The sequence below is a fragment of the Ruditapes philippinarum genome, unplaced genomic scaffold (assembly GCF_026571515.1).
Source record: "Ruditapes philippinarum isolate M1 unplaced genomic scaffold, ASM2657151v2 ctg3796_1_1_1_1, whole genome shotgun sequence".
NCBI lineage: Eukaryota > Metazoa > Mollusca > Bivalvia > Venerida > Veneridae > Ruditapes > Ruditapes philippinarum.
In genome coordinates, this window is record NW_026864978.1 from 1 (window position 1) to 21,387 (window position 21,387).

Sequence of the window (21,387 nt, forward strand, 5' to 3'; positions counted from 1 at the left end):
GATAACTAGTTGTAGGTCTTTTTGATATTATAATAATTGGCAAAAGATGGATTTGTGTTATAAGATTTAAAAATGGACTTCATACACTTGGCAAATCACTTTAAAAGAAGTACTAAGTTTATGTTTATATATTTCAGTGGTTGAAGTCAGTGGTATCATTACAGACCAGTATAGCTCAGTTTTTAACTAAAAAACAATTAGAACGAAGTAATTCAATTGACAGCTGTAAAAATTCTGAATCTGCTAAAACTGAAAAACCAACAGCCTCAGTCCAACCTGTGCAAAATAGAGACTTAATGGACCAGTCTAGTACTGTATCTGAAAATTCTAACCAGTCTAGTGATCTTAAATCTAAAAATAGTAATTGTAGTGAAAGTAGTGTATCAAATGGACCTCTAGTCTCTAATTGTGACACAAAGGTGAATAATGGACATCTAGATGTAAACAAAGGAGCAGTATCATTATTAAATCCATCTTGTAGTACATTAAATGGTGATATTGAAATGGCAGAACCAACACGATCAAAAGACTGTTCTAGTAACTCTGCGGATGGATCTTCAAATTTTGTGAAATTGACTTGGCCAGGTGGAGATAAACAAGTAAATGTTTCAAGCAATGCACAAACTTCTGGTGGTAGAAATATTGTTATTAGTACTGTGAGTAAAACAAACAATGTGTATACGCGAGTGGTTCCAGGTATTCCTGGGAAGCTGGCGGGACAAACATCAATATTGTCTGCAAGGGGAGGCAGTCAAACAGGAAAACAAGGCAGCACTATACTCAAGTCAAATGTAGCATCGGGCAGCCCTTCAACTAAAGTCATCACTGTTAATCAATCTCAACCAGGTAATAAACTGAAGTTGGTTTAGTTTTCCCTTATGTTAGTGATGAGTGTAATGTCATACATCTTCAGTACTCGCTTCCACTGAATTTTCTAGTTTCTTTGCACAATGTGTTGTATAGTTTGTATGGTTGCTTTCATATAACTCGAAAGGGAAAGCATGAGATTAGATATGCAGGGGAACAATCCTTGTGCAAGGCGTAATTTCTTTGTGACATTTCCTCTTGAATATTGAGTCATGGTAATTTGTCTCTTACCGCTAGTTAGAAAATTATGTGGAATTAATAGTCACTTGCAGCAAGCAATCAGTAATTATTGCAATTTATTGGTAATGTATCCAATAAAGCTGGTTAGATGGATTAACTGCTGAGATATGACCAAAAATGTAAAATTAGTAAAAAAAATTGGTCTGTTTTTGCTTGTTCAGAAATTATGTGGGATTTACAGATAGTCATCTATGGCAAGTTATTGGTAATTGTTAGTTATCCAGAAAAGCTGATTAGATGGATTGACTGCTGAGATATGACCAAAAAAGTTTTATAAGCAAGAAAACCCAACAAAATTACAGAAGTTGTAGTTTGTATTTAAGATTGAGATGGCTTTACAGTATTTGTATTCTATTTTTATAAAACTAACACTGAATGACAGCTAGTGACTATAACTGAAGTTGATAAATAAATATGTACCAAAAAACAACAACAAAAATTATATATCTCCAGGGCCCTCAATCCAATATGGGGGAAGCGTGTCGCTACCCTCAGCAGGGGGAATTTTAGTGTATGGGGGGAATTTTCCTCTTTTCTTTTATGATCAGATATCAAATAAACTTATTTAAATATCAGCTGTTTTTTATTTACATGCATATTATTTTTTTTTTAAATCCCAAATAGGTAACACTAAACTGTTCAGAAGAGATTGATAAGATTTGAAGAAAAGTTTTTAACACCTTACACCATCAGATCTTTATGCTGCTTAGCTTTCTTTATGATTCCCCCCCCCCCCCCCCCAAAAAAAAAATAAATAAATAAGCATTTAGAAACACATTCAGACAAATGTCTCCATTTCCAGTAATATTAACAATACATGGACCTAAAGTAAATTCTATTCATAAACTACATTTCTAGTGTTCTAACACACCTTTTGATAAGACAAGGCTTCCTTTTCTTGACTTTGTAAAACATTCGTAAAAATCGGCATCGCGAAAATATGTGACAAATGAAAATTTGTTTGCTTTCTTTTCACACCTCCACAATTCTAGTTGTTTCTGATGTAAATTATATAAAATTAAATTGATTGTTATTTATTATAAGATCGTTTTTCATCAGTTATTTAATAAAGTATCATGAAAACAAAACTTACAAGTTTGTAATTTACGGCAAAATTTACTGTGGTTGATGTAACATTTTGAAGACAAAAAAATGATTTCATGATTAAACAATTTGCATGAAATCAAATTGTTGATGGGAATTGTGATTTTTTCTGCATATTTCTGTTGAAATTTTAGCATTTTTACAGGATGAAAGGCCAATATGTGACGGTAGATTTTGGGGGGAAAAAAACAAACGGAAACGTGCAGACATGTACTGTACGATATTCCGCTTATAAAATAGACGTCAAATAGATGGATTTTAATTTTCAAAATCAACATTAGTTTTCATTTTTTCTCTTTAACACTTTATATGTTTTGAGGGGGAATTTTTACCTCTGTTAGGGGGAAAAAAAACATACTATTTTGGTGGGGGACTGCGGCCGAATATCGGCCGCAGATTTGGTTGATCGAGGGCCCTGATCTCATGAAGGCTTATAAGAGTACATAAATGTTGGATAGTAATTAGTAATTCTGTATTAAGTTTTAAATGACCAGCTATTAAAGGTATGATGGGCTTAAAAGGAAAATAGTTACAAATGTTTTTAATTGCTTAAACATTTTGCCACAGCAATTATTATTGTTATACAGTATACACTGCATATTTATTTTTCAGCATCAAAACTTGCAATATCCCAGGGCAAGGCACCTCAAGTAACCAGTACAGGGGCTAATCAGACTTCATCGGCAATAATCTCATTGAACAACACATTGCAGCAGTGTCTAGAAGGAACTGCAGGTGAGGAATAACCCTGACATAAATTTGTTATTTATATTTAGCTTGGCTGTTCAAAAAGTAGGGAGAGTTGTTGTTCTCATCTATGTGACTGCGCCACACTTTGGTTAAGTTTTTTTCTCTGTGCAAATTGCTTTCTACAAAATTAATGAAGGGAATGGGTTGAAACTGAACACACTTATTTGAGAGTATAAAAGGAAGTCACTTTCTTAGACCCATAACTCTTACATGGATTTTGATAGCGTTATAACTCATTTGAACTTTAAAAAAGTCTACAAAACAATATCCTGGCTCTTGTTTAACTATCAATCACTGAGAATACTAGAGCACACTGTCCTACAAACAGCTCTTGTTGTTGAATGTTATGTTGTAAGAATTAGGAGAGATTTCTTTCACCTGAAGCTTTCAAATAATTACCTATTGCAAATGCTTAACAATTAAAAACTGAATAATTAGATGAAAAGTCACTGTGTATGTATATATTTGTTTCAGATTTGGAGTTGAGCAAACTAGATGAGAAGTTGATACAGATATTAGCATGGCAGCGACTTCAACAATTGATGCCAAGTAAATCAGGCAGTGAGTCACAGAGAAAAAACTCAGGTTCAATAAATGGTCTCCTAACTACACCAGGTACAAATCAGTACACTTTTATCACAATAAAGATTTCTAATGTGTAGTTAATCAGATTTCCTGTTTGGTTTTAATCACCTAGTGATTTATCCCCTTTCTTCTAAATCGCTTTTTGATTGTATCATACTTTGAGATTGTTTGTTAATTTTATTGTTAAGATTTCATTGCTCCCATTGTAAACTAAAGATTTCATTGCAGGGAGCAATCTATTGTATTTTCAATATATTTTTATAGTGAATTAAGAATATGTGTTATAGTCCAACAAATGGAATATTGATAGTATTGAATGTGCATGAAAATGAAGTCTTAAATTGAGACTTCTTTAAGTACATTAACTTTAACTCCATTAAAGTACATAGATATTGTTTGATATAAAATAGATCTTGTCAAATTATTCTTGTTAGACATTTTTATCATTGTAAATTTAGTATTGAGACCTGAAATCAGATTCTTTTTTTTTTTTCAGACATAATGATAAGTAAATGATAAGAAAAACCTGAGAAAGGGTAATATCCAGTTTTATTAGGAGTTAAAAATGATTAAAACCTAGTGAGGAAATCTTTTTAGATATGTAATGTATAGTTAATTTAACCTCATCAGGAAATGTAATTTATGTCAATTCATGTCATATTGCAGGTCTTCAGGACGTACAGGCTAGAGCCGTGTTGTGTCCGTTGTCAGGTAGAGGGGAGGCTATTCCTATGCCATATAGAACCTTGTCACTAGGCACAGGTACACTGACTTATTTTGCTTTCTAAATTTCTTGACAATATAAGTTTATAATTAATGCATATATGTTTAAAAAAAAAAACTTTCATGATGTTTATTAACCTGTGGTTCTACTTGGTTGCCTGCTTGTGGCTGAAGTAATGCAAACAGGAGTCTACCTGCACCAGTAAAGTCGAATGATTTTATAGTGTTACTGTGGTTTTAATGTGATAAAACAAATCCTGCAGGTTACAGTAAACACTGGGTAGAGACTAGCAAGCTTGCCTTCCATCTGTTTGGCAGTGCAGAGATACTGAATGTAATAACTTACCAACAGGGAAGTTTGTTAATGAATTTTTGAATTCTATCTCAACTGTGTTTAATTTTTCAGGTGCTGATATGGATGTTTGTCTGGGCCAGTATGGACAATGCAATTTTATCTCAGCTAAACATGCATTCATTTTCTATGATGAGGTAAGGCTGGTTTGACCTAGAACAGATGTCTATGTATTTTGTTTCAAAATAAATAGAGGAAAGCATACTTTTGGTATCATGTTAAATGGGTTTGTAATAGTAGCATGGAGAAATCCTGCCTGGCTTAGAGATAGGGCAATTTATAAAGATCTAAAATTTGCCAAAGCATAAGTTCGTTATGTGATGATTTGGTTGGACATGGAATTTCTATTGCTATTCATTCACTGTTTTACATGAATTATGTTAATTTATTGTTGAGAAATGAGTTAGTACTTGTACAGAATCACATGGTAGATGATTGCCTGCTGGGATATGTTAGAAATAGATTGAAATGAAACAGATTAATAGAAAACTTATTAAAAATTTTCAAGGTGGGGGGGGGGGGGGAAAAAAAAAAACCCCAAGATAAATAGAAAACTGATAAAAGTATAAAAACATTAAATAAATTTTTCATACAAAATTTAATGTCTAGATTAATAGACTGATTGTTATTTAATATGTAACTTGGATTATAAGGCTTTCATGTAATATCCTGTATATACATTTCAGACTAGTAAGCATTATGAGTTATTGAACTACAGCGAGCATGGAACAACTGTTGACAATGTGCTTTACTCCTGTGATTTTTCCGACAAACCCGCCACAACTCCACAGCCATCAGCTGTTGTAGCAGCTGTTAGACATCTCAACAAAACACATAAACCAAAAATGAAAGCTGACGAAAGGTTAACAATGACAGCTCGACCACCTGATGTAAGGACTTGGTTTTAGATATTCTCCCCTGTTTTAATACCCACTAACATTTGTTTATATTATGTTAAAAATGAGAAGGTAAAATTAAACTAGAAATAAAAGCAGCTATGCTATTATCAGTGAAATATTAAGAAATAAAACAGTCATGGTAGCCCTTTGTTATACAGTTGGATCATTAAGGATTCAATTGCAGATAGTTTAAAGATTACATACAATATATTGTTTTATTATTTTGTTCCATTTGATGGCCTTATTATTTTGTTTCATTTGACGACCTTTCTATAGCTACAAGAATGACGGTGGTTCTATTTAGTTGCATAATGGCACCTGAATTAAAGGTATATAGATATACACTCCACTTACAACGAGATCGGTTTTAACAAGGTACCGCTTACAACGTACATTCTACTGTGTCCTGACCTTTTTCCTTCTATTTTCCTTTCATTTTTTGTGTCGCCTGTACGGAGTAGTGGCGACATATAGGGATCACTTCTCCGTCGTCCGTCTGTCTGTCTGTCCGGACTTCTCCTCATAAACTACTGGTGCAATTTCATCCAAACTTTACAGGAATGATCAGTACCAAGTCTAGTTGTGCATATTGTCAGGATTTTCTGGTTCAATGATTTTTGTCAGAGTTATGGCCCTTTAATAATTTTTAATTTTAAAGTTTGTCCGGACTACTTCTCTTATACCACTAATGCAATTTCAATGAAACTTTACAGGATTGATCTGTAGCTCAAGTCCTTGCGCATATTGCACGGGTTTTCCGGTTGAATGATTTTTGGCCGAGTTATGGCCCTTTGATAAAAAGGTTTCTTTTTCTGTGTGTTGCCAGATACACAAAAGCTTGTCCGGACTACTCCTCATAAACTACTGGTGCAATTTCATCCAAACTTTACTGGAATGATCAGTACCAAGTCTAGTTGTGCATATTGTCAGCATTTTTCGGTTCAATGATTTTTGTTTGAGGTATGGCCCTTTAATAATTTTTATTTTTAAAGTTTGTCCGGACTACTTCTCTTATACCACTAATGCAATTTCAATGAAACTTTACAGGATTGATCTGTAGCTCAAGTCCCTGCGCATATTGCACGGGTTTTCCGGTTGAATGATTTTTGGCCGAGTTATGGCCCTTTGATAAAAAGGTGTTTTTCTGTGTGTTGCCAGATACGCAAAAGCTTGTCCGGACTACTCCTCATAAACTACTGGTGCAATTTTATCCAAACTTTACAGGAATGATCAGTACCAAGTCTAGTTGTGCACTGTCCGTCTGTCAGTCCGTCTGTCACAAAATTTGTCCCAACATCAAATTGGCCATCATGAGGCGACACATGTGATTACTGATCGCTCTTGTTTTATCGTTTATAACGAGATCGGTTTTAGCGAGATATCGGTTACAACGTACATAATTTCGCCGTCCCATGGGTATTTTTCAGAATTTTAACGAGGTCACTTCATTTGCACTTCGTCTGCATCAGTTTGTCACCTTGAGAAAAACAATGATGACCAATAATAAAGGTCATTTAAGGGTCGAGCAATTAACGATCAAATATGTCAGCCTTTTTTTGTCAGTGCTCCGGGCTAAATTGTCCTTAAGGTGACGAAATGTCATAACAAAACAATTTCATTGACTGATTAGCACAAATCTTGTGGTGTTATTCGGTGTTTGTGAGAAATGCACTGCGTGACTTTTGAAAAGGAATTTTTAAATGTTGTGTTTTCATGTTTTGTTTAAATTCTATGATAGCTATATATATTTATATACATGTATATTTAAATAAAACATAAACTTCTGATTGCAAAGAGTTACCTCCCATTATATACTCTTCAAAAAGGATGCAGGCGAAAGAGAAAGTAGAAATAAATGATGCTCGACGATTTCTCATTTGTTCTGTCCCAGTTATAACGAGGAATCATCCGAAGTCCCGACGATCTCGTTGTATCCGGAGTGCACTGTATTGAGTTTTGTTGATTCACATATTTGTTGAAGATGAAAACAAAATTGATACCTAAAAAGTTCCCATTCTTTTGACTTAAGTTAATATGCTATTGTTTTCTTTCAATGTTTACAGACTCGGTTAAGGTGCAACTGTAAAGGCAGCAGCTCAAGTCTGATAGGAGGAAGTGGAGCAGGCTGGGAAGGTACAGCCATTCTACACCACGGCAGTTACATCAAAGTGGGCTGTATACAGTTTGTGTTCAGCATTGTAGATCATGCTACATCTCAACCTATACCAGGTGTTAAGAGAGAACCTATGTCATTATTAAAATCACATCTAAAAGGAGTTCCGTAACATTTAATAAAATATTCTGTTTTTACATTTGATGTCTTCTGTGATAAATCTTTAACCAATTTAGATAGATTTGTAAGATACTGGGCATTATTTTAAGAATTTTACATTTTTTGTGTTTCAAATGTAAAAAAAAAATCTTAACAAATTGCACTGTATAGTCTTAAAGTCTTATATGTTGATCAAATATTTCTCAACATTGAGAAATAGTCACAGAAAAAGTCTTCCTTGACTTAGTTTTATAATTCTTCTTCCTGATGTTTACCATTGTAACTGTGATAGATATATTAAATAACAATACTTCAAATTTTTTAAATGTTATAGATATTACACGCTGAAGTAACTGAAGTTTAAACTTGTATTTTTTAAAAGCTACAGCCTTGATAACAAATAAGTCTTTTCTTGTGACATTTTTGAAGGAGATGGACCTTCTATTGAATCAGCTATCACATTTGATTGTATAATCCTTGGTTTCACCAAAATTTACATATTTTTCTTGAATGAAATCAGAAAAAAGCATTTGTTAAAAGAAAACACTCGCATTGAATATTGGAATATCACAGAACACATGAAATGTTGTTTTTATTTTTTCTTTCAAATTATATTTTTCTTGAAGGAGCAAAAAGTTACGTTTTAGTTTTCTGTTAAACTCTGCAATAAACTGGCAAGAATGAAATATATCTTTTTTATCTATTGTTTAAAATGTTAAGATTATTTGTTAGATTGTTGTCTGAAGGGTTGTAATCTATTTTGCCAAAGTATTTTGTTCATTCTTTGATTTTTAGCTCACCTGTCACAAAGTGACAGGGTGAGCTTTTGTGATCGCTTTTCGTCCGGTGTCCGTCCGTCCGTCCGTCCGTAAACTTTTGCTTTAAATGACATCTCCTCATAAACCACTGAGCCAATTTCATCCAAACTTCACAGGAATGTTCCTTTGGTGGTCACCTTTAAAAATTGTTCAAAGAATTTAATTCCATGCAGAACTCTGGTTGCCATGGCAACCGAAAGAAAAATCTTTAAATATCTTCTTTTAAACAACCCTAAGAGCTAGAGCTAAGATATTTGGCATGAAACATCTTCTAATGAGTGTCTACCAAGTTTGTTCAAATAAAAGCCCTGGGGTCAAAATTGGCCCCGCCCCCGGGGGGTCATTGATTTTCCCTATATGCATATAGTAAAAACTTAAAAGATCTTCTTTTAAAGAACTGTAAGAGCTAGAGCTAAGATTTTTGGCATGGAACATCTTCTAGTGAGTGTCTACCAAGTTTGTTCAAATAAAAGCCCTGGGGTCAAAATTGGCCCCGCCCCGGGGGGTCATTGATTTTCCCTATATGCATATAGTAAACACTTAAAAAATCTTCCTTTAAAGAACTGTAAGAGCTAGAGCTTAGATATTTGGCATGAAACATCTTCTAGTGAATGTCTACCAAGTTTGTTCAAATAAAAGCCCTGGGGTCAAAATTGGCCCCGCCCCAGGGGGTCATTGATTTTCCCTATATGCATAAAGTAAAAACTTAAAAAATCTTCTTTTAAACAACCCAAAGAGCTAGAGCTTAGATATTTGGCATGAAACATCTTCTAGTGAATGTCTACCAAGTTTGTTCAAATAAAAGCCCTGGGGTCAAAATTGGCCCCGCCCTGGGGGGTAATTGATTTTCCCTATATGCATATAGTTTAAACTTAAAAAATCTTCTTTTAAAGAACCGTAAGAGCTAGAGCTTAGATATTTGGCATAAAACATCTTCTAGTAAATGTCTACCAAGTTTGTTCAAATAAAAGCCCTGGGGTCAAAATTGGCCCCGCCCCAGGGGGTCATTGATTTTCCCTATATGCATATAGTAAAAACTTAAAAAATCTTCTTTTAAAGAACTGTAAGAGCTAAAGCTTATATATTTGGCATGAAACATCTTCTAGTGAATGTCTACCAAGTTTGTTCAAATAAAACCCCTGGGGTCCAAATTGGCCCCTCCCCAGGGGTCATTGATTTTCCTTATATGCATATAGTAAAAACTTATAAAATCTTCTTTTAAAGAACCCAAAGAGCTAGAGCTAAGATATTTAGCATGAGACATGTTCTAATGGGTGTCTACCAAGTATGTTCAAATAAAAGCCCTGGGGTCAAAACTGGCCCCGCCCTGGGGGTCATTGATTTTCCTTATATACATAGCAAAAACTTAAAAATCTTCTTTAAAAAAACCCAAATAACTAGAGTTTAGATATTAAGCATGAAACATCTTTAAGTAAATATCTACAAAGTTTGTTCAAATAAAAGCCCAGGGGTCAAAACTGGCCCTGCCCGAGGGGTGTCATTGTTTTTTACTCTATGTGTATAGTAAAAACTTAAAAAATCTTCTTTTAAAAAACCCAATGAGCTAGAACTTAGATGTTTTGCATGAAACATCTTCTTATGGGTGTCTACCAAGTCTGTTCAAATAAACAAATAAAAGCCCTTGGGTAAAAATTGGGCCGGGGGGGGGGGCTATATACAGGTGAGCGACCTCAGGGCCATCATGGCCCTCTTGTTATGTCAGCTGTCTATTTATATGTTTGTTTTTAAATGTAAAATGTTGAGAAAAGTAATTTAAAACTTGCATAACATATTTTGTAAAGATTAAAGAACGAAGTGAACAATTTAAAATTGTGGAGCTATCTTTGGACTTAAGGTGTTAATTTCTATAATGACAGAACTTGTGTGGATCTCTTTTTGCATATTCAATTCAACAGCCCTAAAATATGATCTCCGCAGTTATAGTTTCAACAAGAAGTTATATTCTAACATATGTAATTATTAGTTTATGTAAACATAAATATGTGGACGTTTCACACATAGGATAGAACATATACAAAGTATGTTGATGTTGTTCAGAATTAATGGTAGAATTTTGTATGTTATCTACGTATGAACTTGTTGGTACTACTGATATTAAATTAGCTTACATGGATGAAGGTTTTTTGAATTTATAATATTCTTTTAAGTATAAAGTCGGAAAGGAACACAACTACAGAATTTTCAGGATTATTAAAAATTTTAACCTTAAATGTTATTAAGTATATCTGCTGAAATCTTAAAAGTTTAGCTTTGGTTAGATACATCACTATGCAGATTGACCTTGTAGAAAAGGCGAGAAATTTTCAGTGATAGTGATTTGTTTTGATATTTTAGGTGTAAATGCTAATTCTTTGATGTTTGAGTAAAAATTGAGTTTGTATTGTGGATTAAGTGTTTGAAGAAGTATAGTTATATCAGTTTCCCGATGATCTCAGATAAGTACAGTGCTGAAGTTCTTCTTATGAGCTGTTTGTTATGAAGATAGTGAGAAATCAGTTTTAGGCCTATTTTTAGATTTGATATAGGATGGTTCCCTGTGGGTACAATGGTACTGCATTTTTCATGGCAAATAGTGAAAATAAAAGAACTTGATTTTACATCTTTGAATTTTTACATTTCAATGAAAGTTTCAGTCAATGATTTATGACAGTTCTGTTTTAGTAAGTCTGCCATGTTTCTAGTTGAAGCTTATTGGCATGTATTTGGAGCATCATGGTATCTCAACCAACATGGCACCCAAGGGGACTATTATTATACATGATCTGTAAATTCATTACATATATTTGATCATCGTTCAATCAATAGAAACTTTTTGCTTTAACTTCGTGTTTCGGTTTTATGGAAGTTCAACAAGTTGATGTTCAATGTTACTTTGTTTTCATAACAGAATTTTTCTTAACCATGTGTAATTTATCAATTGTATTTGGTTTCTTTGTTACTAAAATCAAGCAGAATTCAATTACAATGAGCAATATGAAATTTTTCAGGCCCAAATTCATTGTCTTTTTCTCTGCATTTTATTATACCCCCAAAAACGAAGTTTGGGGGGGTATATAGGAGTCACCCGGTGGTCGGTCGGTCGGTCGGTCGGGCGGTCGGTCGGTCGGTCGGTCGGTCCAGACGTCCGTTGCATTTTCCTTGTCCGGAGCATAACTTGAAAACTAATGGTTGGAATTCAATATAACTACATACAATGGTCAAGCACATTGAGAGGAAGTGCAGTGCACAAGAACCATAACTCTATCATGACTAATTACAGAGTTATTGCCCTTTGTTACTTTTCCTTGTCCGGGGCATAACTTGAAAACTACTGGTTGGAATTGAAAACAACTTCATACAATTGTCAAACACAATAAGGGGAAGTGCAGTGCACAAGAACCATAACTCTATCTAAAGTAATTACAGAGTTATTGCCCTTTGTTGCTTTTCCATTGCTTTTTTTTTGTCCGTTGCATTTTCCTTGTCCGGAGCATAACTTGAAGACTAATGGTTGGAATTCAATATAACTACATACAATGGTCAAGCACATTGAGAGGAAGTGCAGTGCGAAAGAAACATAACTCTATCTTGACTAATTACAGAGTTATTGCCCTTTGTTACTTTTCCTTGTCCGTGGCATAACTTGAAAACTATTGGTTGGAATTCAAAACAACTTCATACAATTGTCAAACACAATAAGGGGAAGTGCAGTGCACAAGAACCATAACTCTATCTAAAGTAATTACAGAGTTATTGCCCTTTGTTGCTTTTCCATTGCCTTCTTTTTTTTTGTCCGGACCATAACTTGAAGACTAATGGTTGGAATTCAATATAACTACATACAATGGTCAAGAACATTGAGAGGAAGTGCAGTGCATAAGAACCATAACTCTATCTAAAGTAATTACAGAGTTATTGCCCTTTATTACTTTTCCATTGCTTTCTTTTGTCCGGACCATAACTTGAAGACTAATTGTTGGAATTCATTATAACTTCATACAATGGTCCAGCACATTGAGAGGAAGTGCAGTGCACAAGAACCATAACTCCATTTTGACTTATTACAGAGTTACTGCCCTTTGTTTCTTTTCCTTGTCCAGAGCATGACTTTAAAACTACTGGTTGGAATTCAAAACAACTTCATACAATGGTCAAGCACAATAAGGGGAAGTGCAGTGCACAAGAACCATAACTCCATCTTGACTAATTACAGAGTTATTGCCCTTTGTTACTTTTCCATTGCTTTCTTTTGTCCGGACCATAACTGGAAAACTTATTGTTGGAATTCATTATAACTTCATACAATGGTCAAGCACATTGAGAGGAAGTGCAGTGCATAAGAACCATAACTCCATCTTGACCAATTACAGAGTTACTACCCTTTGTTACTTTTCCTTGTCCAGAGCATGACTTGAAAACTACAGTTTGGAATTCAAAACAACTTCATTCAATGGTCAAGCACAATAAGGGGAAGTGCAGTGCACAAGAACCATAACTTCATCTTGACTAATTACAGAGTTATTGCCCTTTGTTACTTTTCCTTGTCCAGAGCATAACTTGAAAACTACTGTTTGGAATTCAGTACAACTTCATACAGTTGTCAAGGACATTAAAAGGAAGTGCAGTGCACAAGAGCCATAACTCCATTTTGACAAAATACAGAGTTACTGCCCTTTGATACTTTTCCTTGTCCGGAGCATAACTTAAAACGTACTGGTTGGAATCCAAAACAACTTCATACAATGGTCAAGCACAATAAGAGGAAGTGCAGTGCACAAGAACTATAACTCTATCTTCAGTATTTATAGAGTTATTGCCCTTTGTTCTTTTTCTTTGTCTTTCTGGACTTATTACAGAGTAATTCAATTAAACTTCATCAATGGCCAACCACATTGAAAGGAAATGCAACATACATGAACCACAATTATCTTTAATTGCCCACAACCATAACTCTATGTTTCAATTCTTTTACAAGGTATTCTGTTACTAGTAACATCCTCATTTCCGAAGCAGACTTGTGGGGGTATTAATCACATTTAGTGATAGTTCTAGTTTTTATAAACTATACATTTTAAACAAAAAGAGTAGGAGCATGATTCCAATTGCCAGAAACAGAATGAAGAGAACACATTTAAGCTAACAACAGCACCAGTTTTCATTGTAGGAGTGTGTATGATTTTTTTTTAATATATAGATACAATAGAAGATTTTAGTTTTTACAAAGTAATTGTGTTTTTAAATGTGCTACACAGGGGTATGGAAGTGCAATGTTTGTTATTTTATCTGTTACCATAGTAACCAGTAGCATATTGTCATTTTGTTACGAATTGAAGTCGATGTGAATCGATAACGTTAGTACAAGATATTTATTCAACTATTTTTGTCATCTTTGTAATGTGTTATATCTGTGTGATGAATTTAACCCTAAACCTGCTGGATTTGTGCAATGGACTTGCCCTGCTGTAAATTTAGAATTGTCCATTTGAATTTTAAGGGATTTCATTTACAAAATACAAAAACTGAGCTTGAAACAGTGTAGAGTGTGGTCACACTGCACTTCAGAGTTTTTACTGAATAACTAGCCATAGCCTTCTGACAGCAACTGATGCTTCCCATGGAACCAGTGAAAACCAAGATCAGTCAGAATATCCTTGTGATCAAATCATGGTCTGTACTAATCAGTGTGTAGTTATTTCAAAGTTTTCCCTAAATATGATGAGTGGTTTTGTTTCAATTGAAAGATGGGGGAAATCCATTAAAGAAATTTAGCAGGTTATTTACAGGGTTTATACAACAATAATTTAACAACTGTCATTTGTAGTTTTATACATATGGCAATGTTAAGAAAGTACAATTTGTTTTCATGTTTTGTTTTATATCTACATGTTAGTGATTACTGGGCATAATCTCCCTTTAATGTCACTCCAAAGGTAGTATTGTTATAGGAGACATTGTTAATTCCCCTTTGATAGTGTATTAGTAGAAAAGCTTTCATAAATTTTTGGATCTGTGTCAAATTGTCCTGCTTTTATCCTGTCTTGAGAGGATTTTGTTGTTAAATGTTTGTCTGAAGTTACTTGAAAATAAAAGCACTGCTACAAAAAGATCTGGAGCAGTGGCCTAGATGCTGAAGTATTTGGTTCTCAACACGTGCATCATGGGTTCAAGCCCTACACAACCTTGACTGCTTACCCCAGAACTGGTTATAGGTTTCTTTAAGAATATACTTTATAATTTAAAAATGTTTTACGATCAAGAATAAATAAACATATTTATAACCATTTGTCATTAAAAAAATCATGTTATAGATTTTTTTATAGCATTTTACTTTTATCCAGTTTGAGAAATGTTTTATACCAAGGCTAAGATATTTATGTTGGTTTTTTTATCAACAATTTGTAACTTCTACATATGATCCAAATATATTTTTTTCCTTGAAACTGGACAGTACATGTATTTCAGAATATGAGCCGCGTCATGACAAATCCAACATAATGTGTTTGCGACCAGCATGGATCCAGATCAGGATCCATACTGTTCACTGTCAGTTTCTCTACTTGTTATAGAGTTGGTAAGCGAACAGCATGGATCCTGATCAGACTGCGCGGATGCGCAGGCTGGTCTGGATCCATGCTGGTCGCAAGTGCACTATGATGGTTTTGTCGTGACGCATACGATTGTCTAATGATTTTCCCCTTTCAGTTTAAAGTTTAATTTTATATGTTGAAGAAAGTGCTATTTTTAAGAAAAACCGCAACACATTTTTTCATTCTCTTTGATATTATATCAATATTTTTGCAAAGTATTTTTATTTATAGAAATGCAGAAATATTCATCATACATTGTACTTAGTTCTTTTTTGTCTTGTGCATCAAAAATACTGTTATGATTATATGGTAAATAATTTTGGAAGTTTTTTAAACCTCAGGATTTTTATCACCATGGAGTCATCATATTGTGTAAATATCTCCATCAAAATGAAATCATGTACATTATTGTAAATATGAACATATGTAAAATTCATGACTAGAGAGACCCATTATTACACTTGTGTATAGTACATTTTGTATAGTATAAAAACTTAATTCATCTTCCAAAAGTGTGTTTGTTTTCTTTTTCTACAAACTGCTCAAGACTTGTTGATTTTCTAGTATGAGTAAAACTTCAATTTTAAATGCTTTTATGAAAGTCTGACATTTAGGGAGACACTAAGAACAATGAAATTAGTAAAAGGGAGAAAATTGCAGACTCAGTTTTATTTGTCTGTTAGAAGTCATGAACGGTGCAACATCTCAAGCACCTATAAATAGAGAGATTAGAATCCCTAAAGAAAGCCCAGCATGGCAAAATTCAAAATGTTGCAGGCTCGGTTTTATTGAGCTTTTCATGGGCAGTACTGGAAAGTGCAAGCTATTGTCCTCACTATTGTCTAGCATCGGCTTAAGCAGAAGTATTTTATCTTCAACATTTGAATATCAGTGATCCTGAAGGACTAGAAAAATAAAGCTACCTTAATTACCATGTGCACCAAAATGCTGAACATCTACATCAGTATCCTGTCTCACTTGTTTTGGGGAACACATTGTCAAATACGTCGCTTCATAGAGTTGACACAACGTTGCAGTAGTACGTTTGGACTACATTCCAACACAAGTGTATTTTGGAATCATTTTTGTATCTACCTGATTTTCATATGGTTCTTTGGGCCCAATTCATATGGAATTTGTGTCCGAGGATATAGAAGGGCAAGGTAATAAGTTAATATGATACTTTGAGCAAGAAGTTGTGTAGTTACACGTGCTGTGTGAAGCCATGACTTAAAATCTACCAAGTTTGTTCAACAAACTGTTATAAAAAAAAATCGTATGTACTTTTTGCAAAAGCTGACACTCAGCCGCTACTTAAACTATGTTGACAGTAAGACTAAAGACTGAATGCGTTAACTGGTACATAGTTGCTCTTTTTAGCTCACTTGACCACAAAGTGGTCAAGGTGAGGTATAGTGATGGGGCTATGTCCGGCGTCCGTCGTCAACAATTGGGTTGTTAACAGTCTAGCAGTTACAGTTTTGATTGGATCATCATCTTTGTCAGAATGTTTGTCTCAATGAAATACAGATCGAGTTCGAAGATGGGTTATCTCGGGTCAAAAACTAGGTCACAGGAGCTAAAAATAGAAAAAGCTTGTTTACACTCTAGTGGCTGCAGTTTTCATCCAAATATTCTGGAAATTTGTCAGGAAGGTTATTTTGATGATATCTAGGTCAAGTTCGAAGATGGGTCATCTCCGGTCAAAAACTAGGTCACAGGAGCTAAAAACAGAAAAAAGCTTGTTAACACTCTAGTGGCTGCAGTTTTGATCCAAATATTCTGGAAATTTGTCAGGAAGGTTGTTTTGATGATTTCTAGGTCAAGTTCGAAGATGGGTCATCTCCGGTCAAAAACTAGGTCACAGGAGCTAAAAATAGAAAAATCTTGTTAACACTCTAGTGGCTGCAGTTTTGATTCAAATATTCTGGAAATTTGTCAGGAAGGTTGTTTTGATGATTTCTAGGATGGGTCATCTCCGGTCAAAAACTAGGTCACAGGAGCTAAAAATAGAAAAAGCTTGTTAACACTCTAGTATCCAAATATTCTGGAAATTTGTCAGGAAGGTTGTTTTGATGATATCTAAGTCAAGTTTGAAGATGGGTCATGTCCGGTGAAAAAGTAGGTCACAGGAGCTAAAAATAGAAAAAGCTTGTTAACACTCTAGTGGCTGCAGTTTTCATCCAAATATTCTGGAAATTTGTCAGGAAGGTTGTTTTGATGATTTCTAGTCATCATAGAGTCATATGGGTCATCTTTGGTCAAAAGCTAGGTCACAGGAGCTAAAAATAGAAAAAGCTTGTTAACACTCTAGTGGCTGCAGTTTTCATCCAAATATTCTGGAAATTTGTCAGGAAGGTTGTTTTGATGATTTCTAGGATGGGTCATCTCCGGTCAAAAACTAGGTCACAGGAGCTAAAAATAGAAAAAGCTTGTTAACACTCTAGTATCCAAATATTCTGGAAATTTGTCAGGAAGGTTGTTTTGATGATATCTAAGTCAAGTTTGAAGATGGGTCATGTCCGGTGAAAAAGTAGGTCACAGGAGCTAAAAATAGAAAAAGCTTGTTAACACTCTAGTGGCTGCAGTTTTCATCCAAATATTCTGGAAATTTGTCAGGAAGGTTGTTTTGATGATTTCTAGTCATCATAGAGTCATATGGGTCATCTTTGGTCAAAAGCTAGGTCACAGGAGCTAAAAATAGAAAAAGCTTGTTAACACTCTAGTGGCTGCAGTTTTCATCCAAATATTCTGGAAATTTGTCAGGAAGGTTGTTTTGATGATATCTAAGTCAAGTTTGAAGATGGGTCATGCCCGGTCAAAAAGTAGGTCACAGGAGCTAAAAATAGAAAAAGCTTGTTAACACTCTAGTGGCTGCAGTTTTCATCCAAATATTCTGGAAATTTGTCAGGAAGGTTGTTTTGATGATTTCTATGTCAAGTTCGAAGATGGGTCATCTTTGGTCAAAAGCTTGGTCACAGGAGCTAAAAAAAGAAAAAGCTTATTAACACTCTAGTGGCTGTAGTTTTGATTCAAATATTCTGGAAATTTGTCAGGAAGGTTGTTTTGATGATTTCTAGGTCAAGTTCGAAGATGGGTTATCTCCGGTCAAAAACTAGGCCACAGGATCTAAAAATAGAAAAAGCTTGTTAACACTAGTGGCTGCAGTTTTGAACCAAATATTCTGGAAATTTGTCAGTAAGGTTATTTTGATGATTTCTAGGTCAAGTTCGAAGATTGGTCATGTCCGGTCAAAAACTAGGTCACAGGAGCTAAAAATAGAAAAATCTTTTTAACACTCTTGTGGCTGCAGTTTTGATCCAAATTTCCTGGAAATTTGTCAGGAAGGTTGTTTTGATGATTTCTAGGTCAAGTTTGAATATGGGTCGTCTTTGGTCAAAAATTAGGTCACATTGCCCAAATATGGAAAAACCTTTTTAACACACTAGAGGTCACATGTTTGACTCAATTGTCATCAAACTTGGCCAGGATGCTTGTCTAAGACATTGCTTGGATGCGGTTGATGGGTCAGGTGAGCGATCCAGGGCCACCATGGCCCTCTTGTTTTGAGTAGTTTGACCTTTGTAAATGAAATTTCATATTGGGAAACCTACGACAGCTAAATAACTCTTCAAGATAAGATAGTTTTTCATTCCATTGCCAATGACTTCTGAACATTGTTGTAGCTGATTTGTTACATTTTTCTTTATAAACAATGATACAAGTTATCTTCACCGCACCAAAATGTAAAATTTATTGAAAACTCCACTGTATCTTGGATTGAGAAGAACTGTATCAGGTATCATTGCTACTGCCCCAAGAGAAACATGATTGGCAACTGCAAATCTCTTCCCATATTTCATGTGCAAAAATAAAATGCTACTATAGGAACTGTAATATAAGATTATTTTATATCGACTTATACATTGCATAGCCTGAACTAATGAATGATGGGAATTATTTTTTTTGCGTGAATTCAGTAAAAATAAAGCAAAATTATATACACATGACATTTTATATACATTCTCCAAGAAGTCCTACAGTCTCCTTTTTTATTAATCGTTATTTAGTAATGTATGTTCTTTACCGGCGTGTTGCTTGGCTGTGTTATACCATAGTAGCAAAGTTGTCCCCCTTTTAATAATATAATCAATTGTACTACAATTGAACATACTTTGGTGTATTAGTTTCGAATTGGCCAGGGAATTTACAAATAAGAAACAAATCTGAAATTAAATTAGATATCTGTACTTCTAAATATCTAAACATGCTATATTTCATGCCTTTGTGGTTAGAATCGTCTTTAAAATAATTGGGAAAAATTGTGGTGTTCCTAAATTTAAATGCCTGTGATATATGAATGCATGTTTCAATCTTGAATTTAAAAAGTAATCTGAATAACGAAAACAAGAGGTGCGAAACAGACTCTTTTAATGATATTTTGTATGGAGCATTGGCAAAACTCAATGCACAATGTAATTAAAGAAACGGTCATTATTTTCAAAGTACATTTGACTCTCAAATATGTCATATCTGTGCTACAAAAATGGCTGAATGGATGTTAATATTATTTGTAAATGTCGTAATCTCGTGTTTTAGGTGAGTTCTATTTAGTCATGGTTAGATTCTATAGAAATTAACACAAAAAAGAAGAAAAGAAGGTAAACTTTGTGGTAATGAAAATTTTCCTGACAGACACACATATACCCGCGGACACACGGTCAGCCACTATATGGGGTTCCGTGGAATTGAAGCTGGGCCTCAAAAACATAAACTTTCCATAGCAATCAGTGATTTTCCGTAGCAACAATAGACTTCCCTAGCAACCAATGACTCACATTGCAACAAGTAACTTCTCATGGTAACCACTGGATTCCATAGCAACCACTGATTTCCCATAGCAACCGATGTCTCGCATAGCAAGCAGTGACTTTTTACATATTAATAAGGACGTAACCTTATAGCAAGCAGCGAATTCCCATGGCCACCATGGACTTCCTAAGCACCCAGTGGCTGTCTGTGACTATCAGTGACTTCCCACAGCAACCAATGACTTCCCCTAGCGACCGCTGACTTTCAACAACAGCCATAACCAATCCATAGCGACCGCTGGTTTTCCATAGCAACCAGTGAACCACCTTAACAACCAATGACTTCCATAGCAACCATTGACTTTCCCTAACGTTTTTTTCCACATATTTTTCTTGTAGGAGCACTATATTTTTGCCTTATAACCTCTTCGTACTCTTTACCAGGCTCAACATGCATCTTTACCAGGTTTTACATACCTTACGATCGAAGAAGACACAGGATTTCGTTACGTGTAAACCCATCAAAAAAGTACTGGCGGATCAGATCAGTTATTGCAGAAAAATGACAACTAGATTAAGGACATTTTATAAAAAAAGGGAAAACCGTCCGTTACATGGTCATGTCCAGGAAAGGGTCGGAATCAGCATTACTGTTTTGCTTCAGTATCAATCCTATGAACTGTAAATTAATAACATTAACCATGTTGTCAAAAAAGAGCTTTACCTGGAAGCCGTTATAAAATTAAGTTATACTTATTGTATTATATGGTTTAAATATCATAATACTTTCTTATAGGTTTGACAACAAATTGTAGGTCCGCCTTTAAAATGTTTCAATTAGACTTACATAAATATCAAGAGGAATTTCAGAATCTACATTGATTCAGACAGTTATACCTTTTTCAAAGATTCTAAATTGTTTTTATGTAATTGATGGATGAGTTATTTGTCTATACGTCAAAGAATGACGCCATTTATTTTTTATTTCACAATAAATTCTAGTTTATGTGACAATAAAGATGGTAATCTTTCAGTTGAATCAGAAATTTCTAAATGGTTTTCACATTAATCTTAATTTTAGACAACGTTATACTGCTTTGATTAAGATGTATGGTTCGAATTTAATTTCGTTTTTAAATTGAACTGATTGAAACGGGCGGATTGAAACATACATTTTGGCTCACCTAAGCATTGGGGACTGTCCGTTGTGTGTATGCGCGACAGCATTCACGTTTATTTTTTTATCATTACAATTTATTAAGAAGTTGCATATACATTGTAACAGTCCCATAAGTGACGATATGCATCGATTCTTTTGTTAGTATGTGTACTTTGTTTCATATAAAATATTTTGTTTTTATATTTCTTATAGTCTTAAA

The 21,387-nt window shown here is 34.4% G+C and overlaps 1 protein-coding gene across 1 annotated transcript; it reads left to right on the top strand.

The window, feature by feature from the left end:
- Window positions 1-137: 137 nt before the first annotated feature.
- LOC132727476 (PHD finger protein 12-like) lies at window positions 138-10,180 on the top strand (the record flags this gene model as incomplete). Its single annotated transcript, XM_060713003.1, has 7 exons — window positions 138-846; window positions 2,824-2,946; window positions 3,436-3,576; window positions 4,213-4,308; window positions 4,676-4,758; window positions 5,308-5,511; window positions 7,584-10,180. Coding segments are annotated over 7 exons (1,578 nt in total), but the record flags the coding sequence as incomplete, so codon positions are not given.
- Window positions 10,181-21,387: the final 11,207 nt, after the last annotated feature.